This window comes from Ptiloglossa arizonensis, chromosome 3 (genome assembly GCF_051014685.1).
Source record: "Ptiloglossa arizonensis isolate GNS036 chromosome 3, iyPtiAriz1_principal, whole genome shotgun sequence".
In the NCBI taxonomy this organism is placed as follows: Eukaryota; Metazoa; Arthropoda; class Insecta; order Hymenoptera; family Colletidae; genus Ptiloglossa; species Ptiloglossa arizonensis.
In genome coordinates, this window is record NC_135050.1 from 30327269 (window position 1) to 30354000 (window position 26732).

The following is a 26732-nucleotide window of genomic DNA, read 5'->3' on the forward strand; positions in this document are numbered from 1 at the left end:
CAAGCGTTGCACGTTCCCGTCGTTGGCGCGGTTTTGTCGTTTCCAGCTTCGCGAAAAGAAACGATCCCGTCGCGTTGCGTTCAACGTTCGCGTTTTCCCCGAATTTCGACGGGAAAGAGATTATTCGAGATCGGTGGTCGTAATCCGAACGTAAAATTGTTCGCGTGGAAGAAATCGCGACACGTACGCGAAGAAACGTCGGCTCGTTCCGAGAAACGCGTGCCCGTTCGCGTTGCTCCGAGCAGATGTCGCGTTAAATATTATAACCGTCGAACGGTGCGTTCGACGACGAGAAACGCGAGAAAGGAATACGAGAGGAGAATTACGAGATGGCTCGGGAGATACGCGCGGGCGTATTTTTTCTTTCCTTTCTTCGCGAGCGGAACGGGTGTTCGAGCTGCCCGCTTCGAAATTACGCGTCTCGGTGTCCCGTAGGAAGAGCAGCCGGTATATTCGGACGTACGAAGTGGTTTTTACGAGACCGAGAAACGACCGAAGGAGCGCGAAGCGAAATCACCGAGTGAATGGAGATTGCAGAATCACGCCGGTTCGGTATTCCCCGCGCGTCTGGCTTATTTATCGGCATCTCCGATTCATGGATACGAACGCTCGCCGGACGGCTGGAAGTTTGACTTTCATCGGGGCTTAACTTCCACGTTGTACGAGCCAGGGTCAACGAATTTGCCGCGGAAGGTGAACGAATGAACAAGCGGCGAACAAAGAGGGTGAAACGAACGGAAATCGTTGTTCCCACGTTTTGCAGCGGGTATCGCATTCTCACACTCGGCGTCGGATTTTCAGCGCAAGAAAACGGGGAAGGCAGCGGCTGGCTGGCTGGCTGGCGTTTTCTAAACGATTTACTCGCGAGGAGAGCTCGTATCGCGGGATTCAAAGGCAACGAGAACCTCGGTTCGTCGAGATCGTATCGGCTCGCGATAGAAATTGTACGATCGAAAGGTTTCACCGGTCGACGTGATGCGACGTTTCTTCTTCGCGTTGAACCGAAAGATTTCTCCGAATCGGGAATCGATCCGTGTACGCGTTAGCGCGAGAAAGCGATCAACGATTTCTAAGCGTAAGAAATTAAGGGAGTAGAAATCCGTGAGAAGGAGCTACGATCGCGAAATGGTTCGAAAACTCGGAAGGAATCCGGCGGTTCGCGATCCGCGCTTCGAAATTGTATCGACGGGGAGGACGAAATCGGCGCGCCGAGCCGGTCTCGTTTCTTTTTTCCAGAAAACGGTAAACGACGAAGGAGCGCGTTGCGTAGGCGAAGCTCGATCCTCGATCCTCGATCCTCGAATTCCGTTGGTTGCAGATGGAACGCGAGACGGGGGCACCTTGAAGCCGGATAGCTGCGAGGGACCGTGGAACGATGGGACGACGCTCGTCCGCGAGGGAAGAACACGAGAAGGTTCGCGCGCAGTAAGAGGGTGGCCGTCATGGCGAGGTGGAAATGGATCCTCCCTGTCCTCGCGGCTCTCTGGACCCTGAGCAACGCCTATCTGACCGTGCTCTCCTCCGATACACCGACGGGGAGCGTGGTCTTCGAGGCGGGTGTGCCTCGGCTGGGCGGTCGTCGAAAGTACCAGGTGTCGAGCGAACGAACCGCCTGGTTCGCGAGGAAACTTCTCAAGGTTCACCCTCACACCGGTCGCGTCACCTTGGCGCGGCCGTTGAGCTGCGACGGGCTCCAGTATCCGCGGATCTTCACCTTCTACGTGGACTCGACGAGCTCCAGGCTGGGCAGACCGACGATCGACTATTACAGCCTCCCCCTGAGGATCCTGATAACCGGCTGCGGCGGTGAGAACCGAGACCTCGCGGCCACCAGAGGATGGATGGCCGAGACTCTGGCCTCGTACGCCATGCCCAGCACCGAGAGGTGATTCTTTTGTTCCCGCGTTCCCGGGCTCGAGCGGTCGAGCGCCGGAAAACGCGACCGATCTTCCTTCGGATAACGCGCCCGTGCAATTAGGCGGCCCGTGATCGCGCGAGCTTTCGCCGCTTCTACTTTTATAATTGATCGTTGCGCGTCTGTGCTCGGGAAAAGAACGGGACGACGGTAATCAGCGCGTTCGGTTCGTCGACAGGTTCGCCGAAGTCTGTCTGAGGACGTCGCAGCTGGTCGCGGCGTTGCGCGACTTCCTTCCGCAGACGGCCCTGAAGGAGTGCGAGACCAGGTGGGGCGGCGTGGCGGATCCGAGGTTTCTGATCGAGGGCGCGGCAGGGGATTTGGTCTCCGCGACGGAGCAATGCCTGGTCGACCCTCTCTGGAAGATCTCCGTCTCGATGAACCTACGGTGCGGGATGGAGTCGCGGCTGACCGACGCCGAGCACCGACTCAAGATCGTCTTTCACCATCGTCAACTGGACGACACGGATCTGGGCAGACGGGTCAGGAGGGAGTTGAAGAATCAGTCGCCGTACTTCGAACAACCGTTGTACGTCGAGGTGGTCGAGGAGGAGAAGGATCCGGGCGTCTACGTGACGTCCGTCCGCGCCCGAGACCCCGAAGGCGGTACGGTACGGTACTCGATGAGCTCCCTCCTCGACGCTCGTTCCCAGGAGTTGTTGGTCCTCGACCCGGTCACCGGCAGGGTGACCACGCGCGCTCGATTCGACAGGGAGAGCGTCGACGTCCACTACTTCCGCGTGCTGGCCGTCGACGACTCGTTCCCACCGCGGACCGGGACCACCACTCTCCAGGTGAACGTTCTCGACGCGAACGATCACGCGCCGAGCTTCGAGTGGCCGGAATACGACGCCTCGGTCAGGGAGGGTGTGCCCGTCGGCTCGACCGTGGTCACGGTGAAAGCCTCGGACAAGGACACCGGCCGTAACGCCGAGGTCGAGTACTCGATCCTGGCAACCAGCACCGGAGACTCGCTCGCGGCCACCGAGGATACCCTCACCTTCCGAATAGATCCGAGGTCGGGGGTGGTCACGACGCGCACGCCGCTCGATCGAGAAAAAACCGAGACCTACACGGTGCTCCTCAGCGTCTCCGATCAAGCGACCCCTCCCTCCGCTAGGAAGATGGCGAACGCGACCCTGATGGTTCGCGTTCTCGACGACAACGACAACTATCCTCAATTCACCGAGCGCACCTACTCCGTGTGGATACCCGAGGACTTGGACTACACGGCGAATCCGGTTGTGGCGCGCATACGGGCCACCGACGCGGACGCGGGGAACAACGCCGCGGTACGGTACGCGATCATCGGCGGGAACACGCAAAACACCTTCTCGATAGACTCGATGAGCGGGGACGTGGCGCTCGTCAAGGCTCTGGACTACGAGTCCACCAGAAGCTACAAGATCGTGATTCGCGCCCAGGACGGCGGTTCCCCGGCCAGGTCGAACACCACCCAGCTCTTGGTGCACGTAAAGGACGTTAACGACAACGCGCCGCGTTTCTACACCAGTCATTTTCAAGAGTCCGTGTCGGAGAACGTGCCCGTCGGGTACACGGTACTCAGGATACAGGCCTACGACGCCGACGAGGGCGCGAACGCGCAAATCAAGTACACCGTCGGGGCTCGAGACTTCTCCGGCGCCTCCACGGAGAATTTCCCTATAACGGTGAACGCCGAGACGGGATGGATCTACACGACCAAACAACTCGATCGCGAACAGTGTTCCAGGTAATCGACGCGATCTTTCTTTCTTTTTTCTTTCCCCTCTTTCGTTCTTCGATTTTTCCAAAGGTTTCTCTTTTCGCTGCGCGTTCTTCGCTACGCGTCGCGCGGCGCAAGGTCGTGTGGCGCTTAACGTTCGTAAACGGGTTTACTTTTAGCGAGAAGAAACGATTGATCGATCGGTCGGTTTCCATTTAGGTATCAATTCACCGTGGTAGCGGCGGATTCGGGCGAAACGCCAAAGACGGCCACCGCCACCGTGATACTCACCATCACCGACGTAAACGACAACGATCCGTACTTCGATCCGAAGAACTACGAATCCGTGGTGTCGGAGGACGATCCACCGGGGACTCCGGTCACTTCGGTGACGGCCACCGATCCCGACGAAGACGCCAGGATCCACTACGAGATCACCGCGGGCAACACCAGGGGTCGTTTCTCGATCGCGTCTCAAAACGGACGGGGTCTGATCACGGTGGCTCAGCCGCTCGATTACAAACAGGAGAAGAGATTCGTGTTGACCGTCACTGCCTCGGACAGCGGCGGTAGGACCGACACGGCCCTCGTTTACGTAAACATCTCGGACGCGAACAACTTTTCACCGGTTTTCGAGAACGCGCCGTACTCGGTCTCGGTGTTCGAGGACGCGCCGATCGGCACCACGGTTCTGGTGGTCAGCGCGACCGATTCCGACGTCGGCAAGAACGCTCAAGTCACGTACAGTTTGGACACCGACAACGGGGACCAGACGGCGTCCGAGTTCACCATCAATCCGCAAACGGGCGCCATTACGACTACCCGGACCCTCGATCGCGAACTCGTACCCGCGTACTTGTTGACCGTCACCGCCAGGGACGGAGGTGTCCCCCCGCTCTCGGACACCACGGACGTCGAGATATCCGTCACGGACGTAAACGACAACGCCCCGACCTTCGAGGCACCGCAGTACCAGGGATCCATTCCGGAAGACGTCCTGGTCGGCACCTGCGTCCTCCGAGTTTCCGCCACCGACGCGGACACGGATCTCAACGGCAGGGTAAGGGACTCTCGGCGTTGCTCCGGACCGATTCGAAACGCTCGAATCTTTCCGTCTCTCTCCTACTAATTTTCCATCGTTCGCAGGTGAGATACGCCCTGGAAGACGACGGGGACGGGGACGGGGCGTTCGCGGTCGATTCGAGCACGGGGATCGTCAGGACGGCGAAGCCCCTGGACCGGGAATCCGTCGCGAGGTACACTCTCAAGATGGTGGCGATGGACAGGGGATCTCCCTCCCTCTCGTTCGCGGTGCCGGTAATCGTAAAGATAGAGGACGTGAACGATTCACCGCCCGCGTTCGAGAACGACAAGATCGTTCTTTACATAGCCGAGAACTCGCCGATCGGCTCGACCGTCGGTGAAATCTACGCTCACGATCCGGACGAGGGACCGAACGCCGTCGTACAGTACTCCGTGATAGGCGGCGAGGACTCGAACAGCTTCGCTCTGAATGTCAGACCGGGCGTGGATCGAGCGGAACTGATCACCCTCGAGGAACTGGACTACGAATCGCCGAAGAAAAAGTTCGAGTTAGTGGTGCGCGCCGCCTCGCCTCCTTTGAGATCGGACGCTCTGGTTCAGATTCTGGTGACCGACGTGAACGACAACGCCCCGGTCTTGAAGGACTTTCAGATCATCTTCAACAACTTCAAAGACTTTTTCCCCACCACGGCCATCGGCAAGATACCGGCCGTCGACGCCGACGTCACCGACAAACTTACCTACACCATACTCGCCGGTAACAACGCCAATTTAATCGACCTGAACCGAACAACGGGCGAGATCCGCCTCTCCCCGCAACTGAACACGAACGTACCGCGCGTCGCGACCATGGAGGTCTCCGTCACGGACGGCATCAACGAGGTCAAGGCCACCATGACTCTCTCCGTGCGGCTCATCACCGACAAAATGCTACTCAACTCGATCACCGTCAGACTGGACGACATGACGGCCGAGGCGTTCCTCAGCCCTCTGTTGGGTTACTTTCTCGACGGTCTTGCGGCGATCATCCCCTGCCCCAGGGAGAACATATTCCTCTTCAGCATACAGGAGGACGCGAACGTTCACGGGAAAATTCTGAACGTGAGCTTCTCCGCGCGCAGAGTCGAGCCGGGCGTCGCGGACGAGTTCTACAGTCCCCAGTTCCTTCAAGAGCGCGTGTACTTGAATCGTGGCATACTGGCGAGACTGGCGACGGTCACGGTGTTGCCGTTCGACGACAATCTTTGCGTCAGGGAGCCCTGCTTGAACTTCGAGGAATGCCTGACCGTGCTCAAGTTCGGAAACGCCTCGGGATTCGCCAACAGCGACACCGTGCTCTTCAGACCGATCTACCCGGTGACAACGTTCGCCTGCAGGTGCGCGAAAGGCTTCACCGGCAGCAAGGAATCGTATTTGTGCGACACGGAGGTAAATCTGTGCTACTCGAATCCCTGCGTGAACGGCGGTAGCTGCTATCGAAAGGAAGGCGGCTACGCGTGCACGTGCCGGCCCGAGTACGCCGGCCCGAATTGCGAGATCTCGCTGGACGAAGATTCCTGCGGTCCCGGTGTCTGCAAAGGTGGCTCCCAGTGCACCGTCAAGACCACCGGGGGTTTCACCTGCGAGGGATGCCCGGTCGCGAGCCTCGAGAGCGTGACGCCGCTCTGCGAGCTGAAAGCTCGCAGCTTCGGACCCGCGACCTTCCTAACGTTCGCCTCGTTGAGGCAGAGGCACAGACTTCACGTCAAGCTGAGGTTCGCTACCGAGGCGGCGAACGGACTGCTGCTCTACAACGGTCGGTACAACGAGAAACACGACTTTGTGGCCTTGGAGATAATCGAGTCGCAGGTGCAGTTCAGTTTCTCCCTCGGCGACGAGGTGACGCGTGCCAGCGCCAGCGTACCCGGCGGCGTCTCCGACGGTCACTGGCACGAGGTCGAAGTTTCTTACATAAACCGAACGGTGACCATCTCGCTGGACAATTGCGACGTCGCTCTGGCTTTGGAGCACGGCGACAGACTCGGCGCCCAGTGGTCCTGCGCCGGTAGAAGCGAACAGGTCCTCGAGGAACGGTGCAACATCGTCACCGAGACCTGCCATCGATTCTTGGATCTGACGGGACCCTTGCAACTCGGCGGTCTGCCCGCCATACCCTCGAGCTTTCAGATTCGAAACAAAGACTTTGTCGGCTGCGTCGGCGAGTTGTTCGTCGACCACACCTTCGTCGACCTGAACTCGTTCGTCGCCGACAACGGCACCAACTCCGGCTGCCCGGAGAAGGCCTCGTTCTGCGCGTCCATGCCCTGCAGAAACGGCGGCAAGTGCAACGAAGTGTGGTCGGGATTCGTCTGCGAGTGCGAGGAGAGCTTTGCCGGACCTACCTGCGCCGACGAAGTCGGCAAACCGTGGAACTTCCACGGCGACGGTATGCTCAGCTTCAATCCGCTACTGAGACCCATTCAGCTGCCCTGGCTGACGGCTCTCAGTCTGAGGACTCGGGCCACACGCGCGTTCGTAATGAGCGTTCAAATAGGACAGAACAGCTCCGCGTTGCTCGAGATTCGAGAGGGGAAACTGGTCGCTCGATTGGACGGTTCGGACATTGTTCGAACCTGGAAGAACGTCGCGGACGGTGAATGGCACAGGATAGAGATCGTATGGCAGAGCGGACAAGTCTCCCTGGACACGAATTACCGAAACAGGCCACTTTCCTCACCGTTGCCCGCCAAGTTGCAAGGGCTCTACGTCGGTAGAATTCTGGTCGGTAGACCGGAACAGTTCACCAACACCGAGCTACCGTTCTTCGACGGATGCCTCCAGGACATTCGTATCGGGACCAATCAGACCGTGTTGCTGCGACCGACGGTCCAGGAGAACGTCGCCACCGGTTGCAGCTCCGAGGACGAGTGCAACGTCGACTGTCCCGAGGCCTCGATCTGCGTGGCCAAGTGGAAAGCGAGCGAGTGCGTTTGCGCCCCTGGACGCGCGGGCCGCGACTGCGAACGCGTGTGCGACTTGAATCCCTGCAACGACACCGGCACCTGCATCGAGGACCCCAGATCTCGCAGGGGATACACCTGCGAGTGCGATTCTCCAGAGTACTCCGGAGACTACTGCGAGATCAAGGCCGATCAACCTTGTCCGGCCACCTGGTGGGGAACGCCGGTCTGCGGACCGTGTCACTGCGACGAAGCCAAAGGCTACGATCCGGCCTGCAACAAGACCACCGGCGAATGTTACTGCAAGGAGAATCATTACCAACCCTCCGGCAGAAAGGAATGCATTCCTTGCGAGTGCTACGCGACCGGAAGCTTCGGTCCCCGCTGCGACACCGAGACGGGACAGTGCAGGTGTCGAGTCGGGGTAATCGGTAGATCTTGCACCGCGTGTCCGAATCCTTACGCGGAGGTCACCCTTCGCGGTTGCGAGGTCGTATACGACGGCTGCCCCAGGTCTTACGCGGAGGGTCTGTGGTGGCCCCGAACCAAATTCGGAATGACCGCCCTCGAAGATTGCCCCGACACGGCCGAGGGGAAGACCTCCAGGTCCTGCGACGACAAACTGGGCGGCTGGCAGGAGCCCGATCTTTTCAATTGCACCTCCGAGGCTTTCATCGAGCAAAGGCATCAGTTGGCCGCGCTCGAGGCGAAGGATCTGACCCTCAACACCTACGTGGCGGTAAAGATAGCGAAAGACGTTCACAGGGCGGTGAATCTGACCAAAGAGATGTACGGCGCCGATTTGTTGATCGCGGAGTCTCTGTTGGTCGCGTTGTTGACGTACGAGGAGAGCTTGGTCGGACTCAATTTGACTCACAGCCAGGACAAGGACTACGTCTCCCATTTGGTCGGGATCGCCAGCAGCGTCTCGATGGCCAAATACGCGAACAAATGGTCGAGGATCGAGACACTGAACGGCGACACTCCCGACAAGCTTCTCGACGCGATGGCGAATTACTTGAGGACTCTGACCGCGTCGCAACACGACACCTTCACCGATCCCTTCGAGGTGGTCGACGCCAACGTTGGTAAGCGAAACGGGACCATCGAAAAATTCATCGCGACCGATACTTAACGAAACCTTTGCTATGTTTCAGTGTTGGGTCTGGACATAGTGACCTCGGAGAGTTTGTTCGGCTACGAGACGGCAGAGTACAAGGAAGATCCATCGGCGTCCACGGCCAGACCGTCCGAGGCCGATCAAAAAGTCGTCATACCCGACACGTCCGCGTTTCTATCGACCCCCGCGCATTTCGGGCCGTCGATCGCCTTCCCCAAGTACAATAATTACATGGCGGATCCGAGCAGATTCGATCCGTACTCGAAGATACGCGTACCCTTGAGCGTATTGGGCATCCAGCCTGTCGTGCAAGGGGAATTAAACGTCAAGAAGAGTTTGGTCAATCGAAAGGCCGTGCTGAGTTACGTACAATACAAACAATTGGGTGCCTTGTTGCCTCAAAGGTGAGTATACTCGTTCCAACGTATTCGTTGAACGATCGGCGTCCATTTCGAATCAACAGTGTCTATCGTTTGTAGATTCGACGATTCGGTGGCGGTGAGATGGGGCGTGGAAGTAGCAGTGGGATCCCCGGTTGTGACCGTATCCGTATTGGTCCCCTCCGAGAACGGTTACGAATCTCTGACTGGGATTCCCCTGCAGTCTCCGGTTCAAATTAGCCTCTGGCTCAGCGAGAAAGACGATCTCAAGACCAGAACCAATCCGCAATGCGTGCACTGGAGCACGGCCAGAGGGTACGTATTTTCGTTTTTGCGTTCGATCGGGGGTAAGCGTTACTCGTTTTCGAATCGTCTACTTCCAGAAGCGGCGAATGGAGTCGGATGGGTTGCACCACGGAAATCGAGGCCGATTCGTTGTCCTTCGGTACGATCGTCAATTGCTCCTGTTTACAATTGTCCACTTTCGCGATACTGACCGACGTTCTGGATCTCGAGTACGTCCCGGAACCGTCTCTCTTGGAAGACGTGACGAGTTACAGCGCGTTCATGCTCGCGTTGCCTTTGCTGTTGTCCGCCCTGCTCATCTTGTCCTTGATACGAGGCGGCGGCACCAATTCGAACAGTATCCACAAGAATTTGGTCATGTGCGTCTTCTTCGCCGAGGTGCTCTATCTGATCGCGCTCAAAGCCAGAAGTCCTCTAGTCTCGAACGAATTCCCGTGCAAATTGACGGCAATCGGTCTACATTACGCCTGGTTGAGCACCTTCTCGTGGACTCTGGTGGACTCTATTCACCTCTATCGAATGCTCACCGAAATGAGGGACGTAAATCACGGACAGATGAGATTCTATTACACAATGGGATACGGTGCTCCGGCTATTATCGTTGGACTGACGATCGGCGTTAGGGCCGACCAATACGGGAATTTCTATTTGTACGTAAATCGTTCGAGAGACACCAGTCGCGTGGTTACCGCCGAAAAGAATCTTACTCCCGACTCTGTTCTGTTTCAGTTGCTGGCTCTCGATCTACGAAACCGTGATTTGGTCGTTGATAGGGCCGGTTTGTATGGCGGTGTTCGTAAACTTTTGTATTCTCGTAATGTCCGTACGGGCGGCTTTCACGCTGAAAGAGCACATCTTGGGTTTCGGAAATTTGAGAACGCTGCTCTGGTTGTCCGTGGCGTCGCTACCTCTGCTCGGATCCACTTGGACGCTGACGGTCCTCAACGCGTCCGAGAACTCTCCGACTTTGTCGTATCTGCTCAGCATAGCGGTCGTCGTTCACGCGGCGTTCAGTTTGATCGGTTATTGTTTCGTTAACGGCCGAGTGCGCAGAAATCTGTATTTGAGTCTGTTGAGGTGCATCGGAAAGAAGACACCGTTGCTGGAAGGAAGCGTGGGAAACGGGAGCAGCAGTCAGAACGTAAACGGACACTCGGTACGTACGTTGCACCGATCGAGGAGTAAGACTGGCTCTATCGAGAACGATTGGTGGTTACAGCGATCCGCGCTGGCGTATTCCTCGACCTACAGCGGAGCGGAGTCGGTGTGCAGAAGGGTTCACGTAGGAGTTTCGACGAGCAGCACAACTTCTCGAAGTACAAATAAAACTGGGTCCAGTCCGTACCGTAGCGACACCCATTTAAGGCACACGTCGACGTCCACGAGCAATTACAACAGCGACAGAGATCCCTACATGTCGTCCAGGAGTCACCGATCGACCTTACACTCCAGACAAGGTACGCATTTAAATTCGAAATGGTGCGATTACTCGGCAATATCATACAGTCGATACTGCTTGAGTCTTCTAGGTACATGTAACGCTGTTTCAACAGGATACGGCTTATATCCGGAAGCCTCGAGCAATATCAACTGTAAGAATCCGGCCCGTGAAAGCCTTAAATATTTCATTTAACGATATTATCGTACGACTGGATGATTTTCGTACAAATTGTTACGAATCGTAGAAGCAACGGAGCAGCGGAATCAACGCAGAGATTCCGAATCGGACTCGGACGGGTCCCAAGCGGAAGGCGGCAGAAGAAGCTTGGACCTCGCGAGTTCCCACAGTTCCGACGAGGAGGACGTTGCGTCGAGATCGCACAGAAACATGGGCGTCTCGACGCAGCAACCCGTCGCGCACAGCTACTTGCCCAACATTCACACCAATCCCACCGAACACTTGAACATACTTTGCTCAAACACGGAACTTTTCCCAAACATTAAACCCATTTACGCGCCAAGATGGAGTTCCCAATTACCGGAAGCGTACTTGTCATCGAACGGTGAGTCCCTTCGCTGTTCCGCGGATACATCGATGATTAAAAAGCTCGGAGAATATGGCGGTTAAACGTCGGAAATGTTTGTTCTCTCTTAGTAATAGATGTCCGCGGAAGTCAATGGTCGGGCGGTACGATATCCGACAACGAAATGGCCTCGAACAAAACTTCCAGTCCGAATCCGCTGCCTTATCCCGACATGAACTCGCCGCAGAAGAGTCAGCCGGACGAAAATTATTCGGAAGGCGAGGAGAAGCTTCATCATCTGGGCGAAAAATATTTGTTCCCGTACACGGCCGAGGAGGATCACACCGTCTCTCCGACACCGTACATACTTCCCATGTCTTCCCGCATTCTCGCGTCCAGCATGAGTCACCACTCGCAGAACTCGAACCACGAGAACCTGAGCGGCTCCGAGAGGTACGGGAGCTTGAAACGAGGGCAGAGTTTACACGGATCTCAGCACGACAATCTCAGCGGCTCGGAGAGATACGGTAGCCTAAAGCGAGGTAAAATCACACCGAGCGTGCTCGAGGACTCGCCAGAGTACATTTTACCAATGAGCGGCAGGATATTGTCCAGCTCGCTGACTCACGATTTGCAGCACAGCAACGAATTGGCTGCTCTCAGGCAACAGCAGCAACAACAGCAACAACAGCAGCAACAGCAGCAATACGAGCAAACGATCACGGAAACCGAGTAAGTGTCGCGCGTCCTCTAGCGGGAGAAATGCTTTAAAAGAGAATTGGCTACTTACGCGAGAATTATTTCGTCGGTTTCCCTTTCTCGAAACAAACGGTAGAGCTGCGATTCGACTAACATTGTCTTCTCTGTAATTTACGCTTGCTCTGGAAAATGGAAATAATTAGCGAAGAGGTAAGCGTTCGGAGGATCGTTTCGACTCGCAAATTGTTTCAGAAATACTAATAACGATACGTAAAATCGAACGATCCCGGAGTCGTTGGTGTGCGGTTGCTAATTTCGTCGAATTCGTGTTGTTTCAGGAAGGATACTAACGCGGAAACGTCAGTGTGACAAGCTCCGTGCTACAAACAAATACCGTACAAAGTAATATAACGTACTATTAGCTTAAAATTCAAATGATGATATATATATATATATTTCTTGGAGCCATTATTGCTCCAAGGTATATTTTAAGAGCGGCCATGACTGTACTTACGAAGTTAGCCATATCGATTAGTATGTCTGTGTGAGTGCCTGTTCGTATCTATTATATACATACGCTTGTCGATATTTCGTTCCGTGCGATGTTAAACTCCGGACTCGGAAGCGATTTTTCCGATCTCTTCGTTCGTCATCGTGATCCGCGTTTGCGGATAACCTCGGAAGACCACAGATGATCTCTAGTTCGTTTCATCCTTCTTGTAATTAATCTCTCTCTCTCTCTTTCTCCTTAGTACTTTAATTTCTTAACCCAGTATTGTGCAATGTATACATTCCACTTCCGTTTCGATATTCAGATTCCATTGTGTCTTTTTTTTTTCTTTTTTTTTTCAAGCAAAAGTTTACACCGTTTTTATACATGCCATGGAAGAAGCGTACAACCGTACGGCGCAATTTTCATAGTTTTGTATATATTTATACGAAAAGAATGCGACAAAATACATAATTTATATATATCCTTCCATTCGGCTGTCGCGACTTTTACACTATTCCCGTTTATTCGTCGATTCCCGCGTCGCGGTAACGCGCACGGAATGGGGAAAGCTGCGTGCCATAGCAACGGAGACAGGGTGGAAGAAATCCCGCGAACTTTGTCGCTGGCTTGGACGATACGATGTTCGCGCGAGTCCGTACCAGAGTCTCGTTGATAAAAATTACCTTTATTCTCATCGAAAATATAAATAAATTACAAAATATATATAGTTAGGTTAATATTCGGAAGATCGTCGTCTTTAACGTAAAGTCAGTGTACTATCGTGTCAACGCCGAGAGCACTGGACAGACGGTCGTTCTCGTTCAATTGCGTCGAATCGTGGAACCATTTGTGCACCTTGAGCCACGTTCCCAGGAGCGTAACGCGCGGCGTCGAACGCGTTCGACGCGGTGCAAGTTACGCGCGTGAAAACGCGACTTTAAGGTCGTCCCCCGGCGTTCGAATATACCGTTTTTCTACCAAGGTACGTTACAACACACAGGTGGGTGATCCATGTCAAGTTACACGTTTTCAAGACTTTTTCATTTGGATTATTACAGGATTCTCTTATGTGTATAATAACGTATATGAACGATGTGCAAACGTCGGAGACCTTCGCCGCGCGAATCCAATCGGATTCGATAGAGTTAGCAATGACCGCGCTTCTACGATCGAATGGCACGCGCACGTCACAAATTAACCGCACTATAGGACTAGGAGATTCGTCGCTGCTACACGGTGCTTTCCGTGTCGGACGCCACGGACAACGTTTGAAGCTTCGGCACCGAGTAGTTCTCGATGTGGCCGTGGGATTGCGAGCGACTGGAGACTCTTTCCAAGGTCGACGGAGCCGACGGAGTGTCTTGGTGCGCCTTGGGTGGAATCGGCGGTGGACTCACCTGAAAATCGCGCCAAAGAAGACGAATGAACGAACGAACCGTGCGAATCGCGGAAACTGCGACTTCCCCTTTTGCGTGTAAATACGGAGCCTTGGAAAAGTCTTTCTCGAGTGCGCGCGATCAAATGCTGGCCGATCTTTTGAAATATCGTTCGGGAAGAACGCAACTGTTGTGCGCAACGAGGACACTTTTTCGCCACCGTGAAGAGACTTTTCCAACGCGGTCGTAACGACAATCACCTCTTGACCGGGCAGAGAATGCGAGATCTGAAACGCGCCGCTCACAAAGTTCCCCGTGGAAACGTTCAGCGCGTTCATCACGGAAGGCGGAGAAATGTTCATGATATCGTTGCACCTGGTCCGCGGCTCGAAATCCTCGTAGCCGAGGTTGTTCAGGTTGGAGAGGTGGGATTGAAAGTCCAAGAGGCTAGCCGTCGATATGCCGCTGTCGCGGAGATCGTTCGGCTCGTTTTGCGCTTCCGAGTCGTCGTCGGTGCTCCATTCGGTGTTGCGCTTGTACGCTAAACGTTTGGGCGGCGCGGGCGGTACAACGGTGTTCGTGTTGGAATCCCTCTTGTCGGGCGCTGAAACGTTGGAAAGAAAAGAAAAATTGTTACGCGTCGATCGTTGCTACGTACGTGTATACTTAACGAGTTTCCGGTCACGGTCGGTAGTTTTGTCCGTCGACCTGTTGCGTCGACGGACTCCTGCTAGATGTTGCGATACTTGTAAACCGAAACGACTATCCTCGTAGCGGAAGATATTCGACGATGCCGAGAAACGAACGACGCAAAACTATCGAAACGATCAAAGTTTCGTTACGTAGCCGGCTCTCAACGAAGTTCGCGCGCGGTTGCGTAATTCTTTCCTTCCGATATGTACCGTTGGCTGTGGTTTTCCAGATACCGTTACATTTAATATCGAGTACGCGCGTTGCCCTCTCGTGAAATTACGTCACCGCGGGACGGAAAACGCGAAACTTACTGCAACCTCTGGGCGGTAACGGTGGAGCTTGGTCGGGACCGGGTTCGCTCCAGGAAGTCCTCAGCCCCGTCTGATCGACGCCGTCCGTCGGCGTCGGCAAAGAGTGTCTCAACGGCAACTTTGGACTGAGCGGTTTGCTCAGAGATCTCTGATGCGTCGGCCTAGGCGGAGTGGTACCGTAACCCACCGAACGCGGTCGTACTTCCCGTTGCGGAATCGGCGGCGGACCGCCGTCCACTTTGGTGTAGAATCCTTCGTCCTCCGGTAGACCGTCGCTGTCCGCGTGAGAGGACCTGGATCCGGCGGTTTCCAACGTGGCCGGTCGCTGTTTCTCGTTAACGGGCAACGGGGGCAACGGTGAACTGAACAAGGTGAAAAGAAAATTCTAAGAAAAAACGGCTACGAAATCTAAAAGAGAGCAGCACGCACCCACCGTCGAAAAAAACTCGAACACGTTTATTTAGCAATACGCGCAACATGGAAAGCGAAATACACGGCGAATAATTACTTGACGATGCTGTCCTGATGTATGGTGCGTTGCCTGGCCAACGGTCCCAGACCTTGCTTCAGCTGCGTGAATCTTTCGTTCAGTCTTTTGTGCAGCGGTTGCACCCCCGCCGGGGCGATTTGTCCGTGCAAATTGAGTCCGGCTTCCAGCACGTTCATCTGATCGAGGATCAAAGCCTTGAGCCGATTCACGTGCGGCACCATGTCCGGATTCTGCCTGGCGAATTCGGTAGTGAGAAAGGCTTCTTGGTACTTGGTGATGCCGCCCATCACGTTCGCGTCGATGATACCCTGAAGTCTCATGCTGAAGGGATTGATGTTTCGATGAGGTTCCGCCGTGTATTGGGCGACCAGTCTTCTCAGTTCTCTCTCCACGGTCTGCATGGTCTCGCAGGCGTATTGCACGGGCGCCAGGAGCTCGGATCTCTTCTCGATCACCTCGAACCACCTGAGTATACCGGGTAGCCTGGCCTCGGTGGTCAACGTGGTCCTCTCGATCCAAAGGGACTTGAACTCGTTCTCGCGATCCACCGGGCCCCGGTGAAGCGGTCGATCGAAGATGAACTTACGGACGTCGTTCACCAAATAGAAGGCGACGATTCGCTCCGGGACTTCCGCTTCCCGACAGGTCAAGCTGCTCTCCTCGGGGATCGGTTTCACGTTGCAAATTTGGATATCTGAAACGCGGTACGACGCGTGAGGAATCGTAGATTCTCGAAAGTAATCGCCGAACGAACGAAACAGCCTCGATGATAATTACATTGTCCCTCGGACGCGAGGATGCTCTCGTCGGGCGGAGAGTTCTTCATTAATATTTGCGCGCTCGGAAACTCGGTCTGTAGTCGTTGCGTGAACGCCCCTATTCGCTCGTACTCCAGACCGCGATAGATGAACAGTTTGTTCTGCAACGTCCACACGATTAATGAACGGTAACGATATCGTTACGTTGCGTTTTCGATCGACCGGAAATACTCTTACCCTGACGAACAGAGGGAAACTGAGACCGTAGAAACCGACGCGAAAGTATTCCGGTTCCGGTCGAAGCTGCGTCAGTATGTTGTCGAGAAACTTGGCTTGCAGCTTCAGCACGTGGCTCAGTTTCGCGTAATCGTACAGCTTGGTCTCGTACAACACCGCCAATTCCTTGCACAACGGTATGCCCTTCTCCCAGCACTTGCCTCGATCCAAGTTGTGAACGATCTTGTGATAGAGAAGCTCCTTTCTCTGCCACTCCGGTTGCTGGGGATACGCGTGATCCGGAGGCAAGATCGTGGAACTCCAGCCGAGTTGATCGGCGTAGAGCTTCATCGTGAATCCCGCCTCCGTGTAGTTCTCGGCCGCCAGGTGCAGATCGTGAAGCTTGTAGATGTACCGCAGGTACATCTCCTTTCGATTGAACTCGTTCTTGTAAAAGTTCTGCGAAAGAAGCAGGGACGGTCCCGTTTCACCGACCGTCATCTTTCCGTTTCGACGATCGAGTAGCGATTACGCGTTTCGGGATCTTACCAGCAAATTAACGGTACACGACATACGCTTGTCGCGGTTCTCGTCCCCCTGAATCACGCTTCTGTAATCCAAAAGTCGTTCCAGCAGCCGCGTGATCGACGTGATGAAAGCGGTGCCGCTGTCCTTCCAGGCCGGGTCTTCGGATTGGACTCGGTCCAACAATCTGCGGAGAAAAATAGAACGCGTACGAAACGTTGAAAATACACACCGGGGATCGAAAAATGCATTTTCGAAAATACGGTAAGTTCGGTCGCTTTCGGAAACTTACACGGCGCTGAGATGTTCCCTAAGGCAGCGTGAAATTACAATTCGGAGCAGGTGAAAATGTTCATTCTTGTTTGAAAGAAAAAAAAAAAAAAAAAAAAAAAAAAAATACCACCGTTGGCGAACAACGGTTGGAATCGAAACTCACATGGTGTTGAACAATTGCCTGTACTCGTCGTCGCCTTTGTTCTCGCTGATCAGAATGTCCAATTTGTCGATCAACTCCGACTCGACGGATCTGAAGCTACCTCGGGCCCGTTGCTCGCACTCCATCATGTCGAAGAAGATGTGCAGGGTGGCCTTTCTCAGCTCGCTCTCGGGCACCAAGGTGACCTCGAGAAACGGTCCCACCATCCCGGGTATGAATTCAAGCTTACGATCGCCCAGGGGCGACCACATCGAGAGTATTTGGAAGCCCATCAGCACCCTCATGTCCCCGTACTTCTCGACGATCTTCTCGCGCTTCACCTCGGAGAATTGCTCGAGCTGAAGGGACGGTTGGGTGAGATACGCGACGGCCAGGTTGAAGTAGGTCGACCAGAGTTGCGAATCGAAGCTACCGTGAAGAAAACGAAAGGCCAACGGCTGAGCGAGTTCCTGCAGAGACTTGAGTATCACGTTGTTCGCCTGCATTCTGATCACCAGCCAATCGGGCGGGAACACCTCTTGCCTGACGAGATCGCGAAGAACCAAGAACACTCGCAGAAGGAAATCCTTGAGGGGCTTGCGTTCGCCGGCGTGCGTGAGCTCCTCCCAGAGGCTCGCGTAGTGATACTCGTCCAAAAGTTGAAGCAACCCTATCAAGCAAGCCACCAGACAACCCAAAACGGTGCCGCTCGTGTTTATCACGATGAGGATGGTCTGTATCAATACATCGAGAATCGAGAGGCACAGGGTCTCCGCGTCGTGGTGGATGCAGTTGTTCACCTTGTTCGTGTCGCGTCCCCTCTTGTGCAGGAAGCTGAGTATCTCGCCGAGTATCTCGGTGCAAGTGCGCAACTCTTCGCGCCTGATCAGGTGAATCCTGAGGTGTCTGCACATGGTGACCAGTAGGAGGTTTCTGCTCTCGTCGTCGTCGCGGAACAGGGTCGACGTGGTCAGATTCTTGATGGCCGTCAGCTTGGCCTGGGTGAGCTGCAACGGCGGCTCCCTCGGTACCGAGTCGAGCATCGTGCAGGTCAGTTTGGCCACCTCGAGAACGGGAAGCACGGCGACCAGCTGCTCGAACACGGCCGAGATCGAGTGGTGGAGCGCGATCTGAGAGTGGAGCACCATCTCGTACGGGATGCTCAGCATTTTGTTGAACGCCGCGAATACGCGGTAAATGTCGCGCTTGAAGCTGTCCTCGTATTGTCCGGCCGTCGCCCTGGCGAACAACAGCCGACTCTGAATGATGAACTTGAAGATGTACTCGAGGGAACGGAAGCACTTGATGATCGGTTCCTGCTTCTCCGCGGCGCTGACCCAATCCGCGCAGTGCTGCACGCTGCTCAAAAGACCCTTGTAGACCAACGCGGCGGCAAAGTGACCGGAGATGTATGCGTCCATCACCGGCTTGAAGTGCTCGAACTTTGAGTCCTCGAGGAGACTGAAGATGGAGACCAGCACTTGAAACACCAGACCCGAGTGAGCGGTCGAGTTCCCGTCCTCCGTGTGAAACATCGAGAAGAGCGCGTCCAGGATGTCCTGGAGGAACTTGACCAACTCCTCGCCGTCGAGGCGCAGCACGCGACCCAGAGCTTCCGAGATCCGTTCGGGGTGCGCTTTCCACTGGAGCAGGCTGAGCAGGTCGACGTTTTGCGTCAGCTTGGTGCTGCAGAGCAACGTGTGCACCAACACGGCCTCCTTCGGTGACCTGAAGAACGCCGACGAGCCTGAGGAACACGCGAAGACGAAGATTGGAACGGGTGGTAGGTTCGAAGCGTACGTTACGGGTAGGCGACGTACCCGTTGCGTTTGGTTCCCGAGCGCTACTGGGCAACGAGAGGTAACTCAACGAATCCAACTTTCCTCGATCCTCGCACTTGTAAATGTACAGCTCGTGAGGACCGTCCTGAAGAGTGGCTCCTCCCGGCTCCATGAGGCGCACGAACGCGAACGAGAACAGCTTCTTGTCGTTCTTCTCGCGCGCTGCGGCCAAAGAGAAAACTCGTTACGTCGCCGCGTTACACCGCGACGAGGGACCAACGATTATCGCGCGAATCCTTACTGGAACAGTGCCGAAACTCGAAACGAACGTGACTCCCGTAAAACTTGTCGATGGGTATCGCCAACCGAACGGTCTCGGCCCAGGCCGGGCTGTTGTGATGGTAAATTACCAAACTTTGGTACTCGGAGCTGCCCTCCATTCCAGCGGCTCCGAACAGGCAACCCTCCAAGGGCTGTCCGTCGGCGTCCAACACCAGTATCGTCACCTAACGCGCGCGCGAATACCAAATACCGTTAAAAAACCGTAGGTCGAAAAGGCGTCTCTCGTCGAGGATACCTCGATATTTTTTCCCGTCGATTTGCCGCCCCGCTCGAACTCCCCGCGTTCCAATTTCAGGTACAAGTCGTTCCGCACGTCGCCCGGCATTATCACGTCCGAGAAGCCGAGCTTCTTCGTCAGGCAGGTGTTCTTGAAGAGCAACGGATTCTCCTTCTTCACCTGGGACAACTCCCCGTGAAGTACGCGCAGAGAGGCCACTATCCCGTAATTCGGCTGCCCGGGAAGCGGAGAACACTTGTTGTTGCGAATTATCTGCTCGTGCAGCTGATGAAATTCCTTTTCCTCGCCTTGGTAAACCTGCACCGACAAACGAATCCTGCACCGAGTTTACGATCACCGAGCAACGAGCGTCGGAGGCACGTTTCTCGAGGACCTTTCGAAACTTTGGGAAATAGGGACGATCCCTTTACCTTGAACGTCATCTCGAGTTCCTCGGTGTGATACTGCGTGGCCTCGGCGAGGGAGAGAACCGCGACACCGTGAGGCCGCCTGTAAGTGGCGGTTCCCGTTTTGTTTTTCCCGGAATCGGAGTACAGCATTCGGCCGCATCGCATCACGTGCGCGACCATGTACAGATCCCTGCTAAGGTCCGCGTTCCCGAGATCGGTGAAGATGGTGCAGTTGCTGTGAATCTTCTCCACGAAGCTGGAGAACCCTTCCTTCGAGATCCGCACCAAGAAACGTTCGCTCAGGTATTGGTTCCGTTTGGCGTCGTACAGGGAGAAGTAGATCTCCGTGTACTCGCCGATCGAGTGCCCGAAATCCCTCATGCAGAAGTAGAGATGATGCGTCAGGACCTTTCTGTGCTCCTTTCGCCTGAGAGTACCCCTCGCGGACGCCCCTTGCGAGTTCTCCGCGCTCTGCACGTGCTGAAACAACCCATCGAACGAACTCGACTCGCTATTCGCGTTGCGAACCGAGACGAGGGATCGGGAACGATTCGCGCGGGATCGACTCCTCGAAAGGGTAGGTCCGTTCGTCGGACGATAGCGATAAATCGTCTCTCGTTGGGCCGATCGAAAGTCTAACCGAGGGAATTGCAAATGCGCGAGCTTCGAAGCTAGGAACGAAGATGGATAGCGGCGCGTTAAAAAATTTCGCGTGTCGCGCGCGCACGTGCAACGAATCCGAGGCCGAGTGCGTTTCGATTCTCGAGGAGCGCTCGAAACGGTCGGCTATCCGGCTCGAATTTCAACGAGGTTCGCCGATAGACAGGTACGTCGGCCCGGGCCGTCTCTCTTTGTCCCACCGTCGGAGCTCTCCTCTCGTCGTTGCGGGCAGGGCTCGACCGCGGCTCGACCACCGTACGCGCTCGCTCCTTCTTTTTCCCCGCGATCGCGGAGTCTGGCTTCGTATCGGCTCCAAGTACCGTTTCGCGATACGTATACGTCCGCGCGCGATCGCTCCGAATCCCTCTCGATGTATATTCTCGTCTCCGCGTAATTACCACGTGATAGAGTTCGACGACGGACATGGTATCCGGGTCCACCATATGGGCACCCTGACGAGGGACCAGATCCAGACCCAGTTTCCTGAAACATTGAAAATTCGGTGCGCGATTAGCTCGACGAGCGTACGAGCGGTCGTTACTCGAGTCGATCGATATATTACCGTTAGGAAAGGAAAAGTCCATTTTTTCGTTCACGCTCGAAGTGAATCGCGCGCGGATAGAAAACGACGCGCTCCCGATCGAAGTGGGTAAGTCGGTCGGTCGAACGCCGCGAATCGGGAAAACGAAGCTTGGATCTCTTTTCGACCGCGATTCTCTTGTTTCGCGGAACGACGCGGCTGGTTCCGAACGATATCGTAGGGCCGATCGAGCGGTCGTCGACGCAACGCGCGACCCAATTAAGCTCGAACCGGGCATCGTCGCATCGGTTCTCAAACTCCGCTTCCAAAGTGGCCGAAGCTGTACACACTCGGTCAACTTCCCATGACCCCGGTCGACCGCATGCCATAGGGCCGACGTGTTCTCGAACGCATCGGGGCCCTGCAGGGCCGGCTCCGCTCGCCGTTGGCTCCTCCGGCCACGGAGCCCTCGCGCGATTCCCACTATTTCCCAGAATTCGACGTACGACAATCTCTCAGAATTTCGAAATACGTCTAATGATCGGTAAATCGTTAGTTTCGGGGACGGTTGTCGGTGGTTCTCGAACGAGTCGTACGCGGAGAAGAGGACGTCGCGGCGCGAGGGTATCGTTTCCTTTCCAAGACGCGAGATGTTCGAATTGAGCGGTGCCGGAGAGAGCGGACGTTGCTCTTGGTTTTCCCTTTGTCTCGCGGCTCGATCCCCGTCCTTCCTTCGCGCGTTCTCTCCGTTCTCCGTAGAGCCGCGTCACCGATCCTGCCGATTCGGTGCATCGTCCTACGCCCTCGCGAACTCCCCGCATAGGGCTGTACGCCCGTCCGATTTTCGGCCGAATATCGAGTCGGGTCCCGAGACGAGAACGCAAAAATCAAATGCAAACTCTTCTCCAACTCGGAAACGCGCCAATTTTGAACAAGAATATTTCGCGCGCGAGGTCTCTTTCCCTCCTCGTAGATCGGAGAGATAAAAAAGAAGAACGAACGGATAAAAACGGTGTCGAATTAACCTTTCGCTACGGAATATCGCAAATATACCACGTTGCGCAAACGCCCGCCAAACTCGCGAGACTCGCGATACGTCGCGAGATCGATTTTCGTTTCTCGATATTTTACGCGGAAGCGAACTCTTTCGCAAACGTCTTTTCGATCGTGCTTCCCGGTGAACGCGGTTCGCTCGGTGTACACTTTAGAGAAAAATAAAGATCGAAATTCGGGAAATTTCAAGAATTTTTCCAGCTCCGTCTCCGATACGGAAACGGAGTACTTCGCGGCGATCCTCGCGATTCGTCCTCCTTCGGCGACCTTGGCCCTAAAAGTGTGCGCTCGAGGATGAAAAGTTACGAGGGGAAAAACGGTCCGTGGGTTTTCGAGGGACCGTTGGCGATCCGGCGCGGTACGGTCCTGAGAGTCCCGAGAAGGTCCCCCCTCGGGCCCCTGTTGATGGAATGCAGGTGAGCAGGCAGAGTTCGATGCGTGGAGACAGGTACAGGCAATGTCCGCCGCGTCGTCGGGACCTATGTCCCATTCCAAAGATATCGGATATATTCGCTGGCCGGCGACCAGGTTCGGTTCACCGCGAGCAGCAACCTCCTCGCCGTGACACGGGGAACGGACCTCGAACCTTCCTCTTTCGCTGGTTTCTCTGTTGCTCCGCCTCGTCCCTCTGGATGACGAATTCGTCGGTTCGTTCGGGCAATGCCCGACGCCCGTGGAGCAACGCCGAGTCGATTTACCGATGCCGCGCCAAATAGTGCGCGATATTCGTCGTAGCGCACGAATCGCGAAACCAAAGGGAAACATTTTTACCAGAATTTGTTCGGAAAGAGATACGGCTCTTCTTTTCGTTGGAAAGAGAATTCGTCGTAAAATGGTCAAAGTCGCGATATTTTACGCAAAATATCGAAACGCGTTTAAAGTTCGACCCGACGCGTCGACGTTTGCGTACGATTTACGAATCGGAGAATCTTGCAAGTTTAACCGCGAACGTGTCAAATACAATCTTAGCCGGTTGCTCGAAGCTAGCAGAAGATTCCTCGTTTTCCCCGAGTGCCGAGTTTTCGACTCGGAAGTATCCTCGATGGAGTTCGGTAAACATTTCGGTGGCTTCGAACGGTGTAATTGCGCCGACTGCTGCGACTCGTAGGCCTCCGTTTCTGCTGGAAACCGACGCGACGCGACGCGACGGGACGCGACGGGACGCGACGCGACGCAACGATCGATCGGTTTTCGTTCGCTTTGCAGCGTTCTTCGCGGTGTCTTCGTACTTGCGCGATTCGCGTCGTTCCGGAAAAATTGAAACGAAAACGGATCGCGAGGCAACGTTGGCTACTAGCGGGGATCCGTGTAGCGTTTCGCGATCGTTCGTTCTAGAATTTCTAGAGCCTCTACGGACGAGCGAGTACGCGCTAGCCGCGTATGGCCTTCGCGTCGAGTAATTTATAACGGCCAATGAAACACGCTCCGATTGAGAAAAGATGTTTCGAATATTAACTCGTCGACCACCACGGCGCGGCGCGGCGCGGCGCGGCGCGGCGCGGCTCAGCGACAACGATCCGTATCGTCGACAATTTCGTCGCGATGCTTTTCCATCCGACTCCCAACGGAACGCTTCGCTCTTGTCGCGAGAACGTTCCGAGGAACCGGCGAAACCGTCGAATTTTTGAACAACGGTTCGAAGATACCGCGGAACGAGCCCCACGAATCGCGTTCGCGATTTCATCGCTGGCTGGTTCGCTCGCAAAATCCGTGTAAGCCCGGGCGTTCGTCCGGCGCAACGCGGTTTCGCGCGACCGTGTAAAACGGCCTTAATAGGAGTGTTTCCTGATCCCGGAACGAGTAACGAGACTCGTACGTACGGCAAAGGGTTCGTGGGAAGACGAACATCGAGTCCGATCCGCGGGAGGGTACACGCTCACGTTCGCGGCGAGCGTGCACGTATTATCTCCACCACCGACGCGCACCGCCGACTCGTCGATGCACTCCCGGAGTGCAGTTGCAGTTCGCCGCTCGTGGTAGTGGTAGCGGCAATAGATGTCAGGGCCAAATCCTCGAGCCCCCACGATCTCAATTAGATCGAATGACGGACGACCGATTAAGCGCGATTAGCCGCGAACCTTTCGGTTTTTCACAGTCGACGATCGAGCTCCGGAACGGAAAACCCAACGTCGAGAAATACCTGCCGATTCGAGGCAAACTCGACCAACGTTCGAACGCGGTCATATCCGACCGCGAAACCGTTCGCGCATCGAAGGAAAAGCGCGCACGATGTAACGAGATCTTACGAGCACCGTGAACGGGCCGAAGAAACGAGAAACGGAGTAGCGGCGGTCCCTCGACGGTGCGCTTTCCGCTCCCGGTGTAGCATCGGTCCAGCGTTTTCGCTCGCCCGAGAGTCGATTCCTTCCGACTTTGTAGGAAAATACGGGACCGGCGGGCGATCGGGAAACGATACTCGTAACGGGTAGAGAACGGTGGAAAGATCGCGGTGCCAGGTGTACGGTTATTAAGTCGGAGGATCGCCGCCATTCATTAAATTTCTTTCAGCGAGGTAGCAACGCGTCGGTAGCCGCGTACCGTGTATCTCCCCTCTACCTAGGCTCGTTTTCTCCTCGCCGGTCGGCCGGTCGGCCGGTGAACGCGCTACCTCTCATCGTACAGCCCTGGGCCCGAGTAGAACAACGCCGAGCACCGTGCTACGCCGAGCCGAACGCAAAAAGAAAGGGACTACCTTACGGGGAGCAGAGCCAGCCGACAGCGTTTCCCAACCTACGGAAACCCGCTTACTCCGTTCGAGGATACTTCGGTCCCTCGTTTCCGAGATTCTTCACCGTCCCGAGAAACGGCCCGGTTCGTTCCTCGCGATTCGCGAAATACCCTCGAAACGAGGACGTATCGCCTACGAGACCGCGGGCGGTAAAACGAAATCGGTAAACGCGAAAGATCGTCGCGAACCTCGCAACCTCCGTTCCGTTTCTTCGAAATCGATCGGTCGTCCGCTTCGCGGTAAAACGCGCGATCGCGCGGTCGCGTGGTCGCCGAGTTCGGAGAATTCCGCGGATTGGGAAACCCTGAAACGGAGGAGGACCCCGAGCGCGGTTATGCAGCCACGAGTTTCGTCCCGTACCACCGCGTTACCCCAACGAGGAAGCAAAACCTCGACGAGGAACGAGCGACGAAGAAAAACAGAGAAGGAAAAGGGACAGGGAGAAAGGGAGACGCGCAGAGGGCAGTGCACGCGAGCTGGAGCCGCGAGGCACGCTCATTAGAAATAATAATAATTACCACGACGCGGGTAATAAATGTTGCCGTTTGCCCGATACGCGCCTAACTGGGAAGTAAGTTAACCACCACCGCTGGCACGTGGTAATTAAATAAATGAAATACCGTCGCCGGAACGATTTATTTCTCGTCGACGCTCGACCCGACACTCGCTCGACCGAAACTGTCTTTCCTCTTCTTCTTCTTCTTCTTCTTCTTCGTCTTCCCGAGCCGTTCCGTAACGCGAGCGTTTCGAAGAGACGGCCGTGGACGAACAAAGTCCACGGGCTCGTTGCGCGAAACAACCGTTAGTCGTGTACGCGAACGAGTGGAAGTACGCCGTGAATTATCGGCAACGTTGGCTCGGGAATTCGTCCCGCTATTTGGATTACGTCCGGAAAAGAGCAATATCGTTCGAATCGAAAGAGAATACCGGTGCCGGTCGTCCGCGCAACGACGCAACGACGCAACGACGCAACGACGCAACGACGCGTCCCGAATAATTCCCTCGAACGAAAGGAGAAGAATTCTCGCGGCGCGGAGGCAGCACGCGTGGACAGGAAACGAGAAGAAACGATTCGTCGAGAGCCGACTCGGGGGGCCGATCGATACCGAAATCTTGGAACGCGTACCGTCGCCGCGCTCCGTGGCCTTTCTTCCAAAGTCGAAAATCGAAGAAGGGAAAGAGAAAGGGGAACGAAACGACGGGAGGCACGAGGAGAAGCTTTAAAGAGCCGAAGTGAGTCTCTTCTCACAGGGGGGAACAGGTTCCCGGCATGGTTACCGCGTATTCACCGAGCTGAAAACCTTGAGCTCTACCGACAGAGAGGAAGAAGCGTCTGGTTCTCTCCGTTTGGTGATGCCGCTGGTGGCTGCGGTTGCTCTTTGCGGACGGACGATACGAATCAAAAATTCAACGTTCGACTCGAACGAAACAGGTTGCTCTGGAAAATGGTAACGCCCCCGGGCTCTTCGAAGCGAAGTTTCGACCAACGCGACACTCGACGCTGGAAACTGAACTGAAAATTATTTCGAACCCAACGGAATCGAAGTACGCTGGAAAAATTGTCTCGCGCGGTCGGTTTCCAAGCTTCTTCGCGTCCGTAAAATCGAAATGAAGGAACATCGACGCGCGATCGGTTACGAAACGTTTCTCTCCTTGCCAACTTTTCGACGAT

The 26732-nt window shown here is 55.3% G+C and overlaps 2 protein-coding genes across 3 annotated transcripts in view; one reads left to right on the forward strand and one right to left on the reverse strand.

The window, feature by feature from the left end:
* The first annotated feature begins 1442 nt into the window (after nt 1-1442).
* On the forward strand, nt 1443-13145 carry Stan (protocadherin-like wing polarity protein stan). Its single transcript, XM_076307725.1, has 12 exons — nt 1443-1885; nt 2094-3647; nt 3840-4680; nt 4767-8691; nt 8761-9127; nt 9203-9418; nt 9487-10059; nt 10139-10565; nt 10629-10866; nt 11095-11412; nt 11505-12105; nt 12411-13145. Exons 1-12 carry the CDS (start codon nt 1443-1445, stop codon nt 12439-12441), a joined length of 9534 nt encoding a protein of 3177 aa, XP_076163840.1. The 3' UTR covers nt 12442-13145.
* Nucleotides 13146-13231: 86 nt separating this feature from the next.
* Nucleotides 13232-26732, reverse strand: part of Spg (dedicator of cytokinesis spg) — a 33637-nt gene continuing 20136 nt past the window's right edge. Inside the window, exons 5-18 of one of the 2 annotated variants that reach the window (XM_076307726.1) lie at nt 21158-21242; nt 20121-20579; nt 19708-20007; nt 19432-19636; nt 19170-19352; nt 17371-19096; nt 17227-17244; nt 16959-17121; nt 16431-16868; nt 16213-16354; nt 15454-16129; nt 14946-15307; nt 14202-14545; nt 13232-13962 (exon numbers count right to left, since the gene is read on the reverse strand). In XM_076307726.1, the coding sequence (XP_076163841.1) occupies nt 13795-13962; nt 14202-14545; nt 14946-15307; nt 15454-16129; nt 16213-16354; nt 16431-16868; nt 16959-17121; nt 17227-17244; nt 17371-19096; nt 19170-19352; nt 19432-19636; nt 19708-20007; nt 20121-20579; nt 21158-21242 (5269 nt within the window). In that variant the 3' untranslated portion in view covers nt 13232-13794. The remainder of the gene's footprint in view (nt 13963-14201; nt 14546-14945; nt 15308-15453; nt 16130-16212; nt 16355-16430; nt 16869-16958; nt 17122-17226; nt 17245-17370; nt 19097-19169; nt 19353-19431; nt 19637-19707; nt 20008-20120; nt 20580-21157; nt 21243-26732) is intronic. The other variant, XM_076307727.1, reaches the window with a different exon arrangement.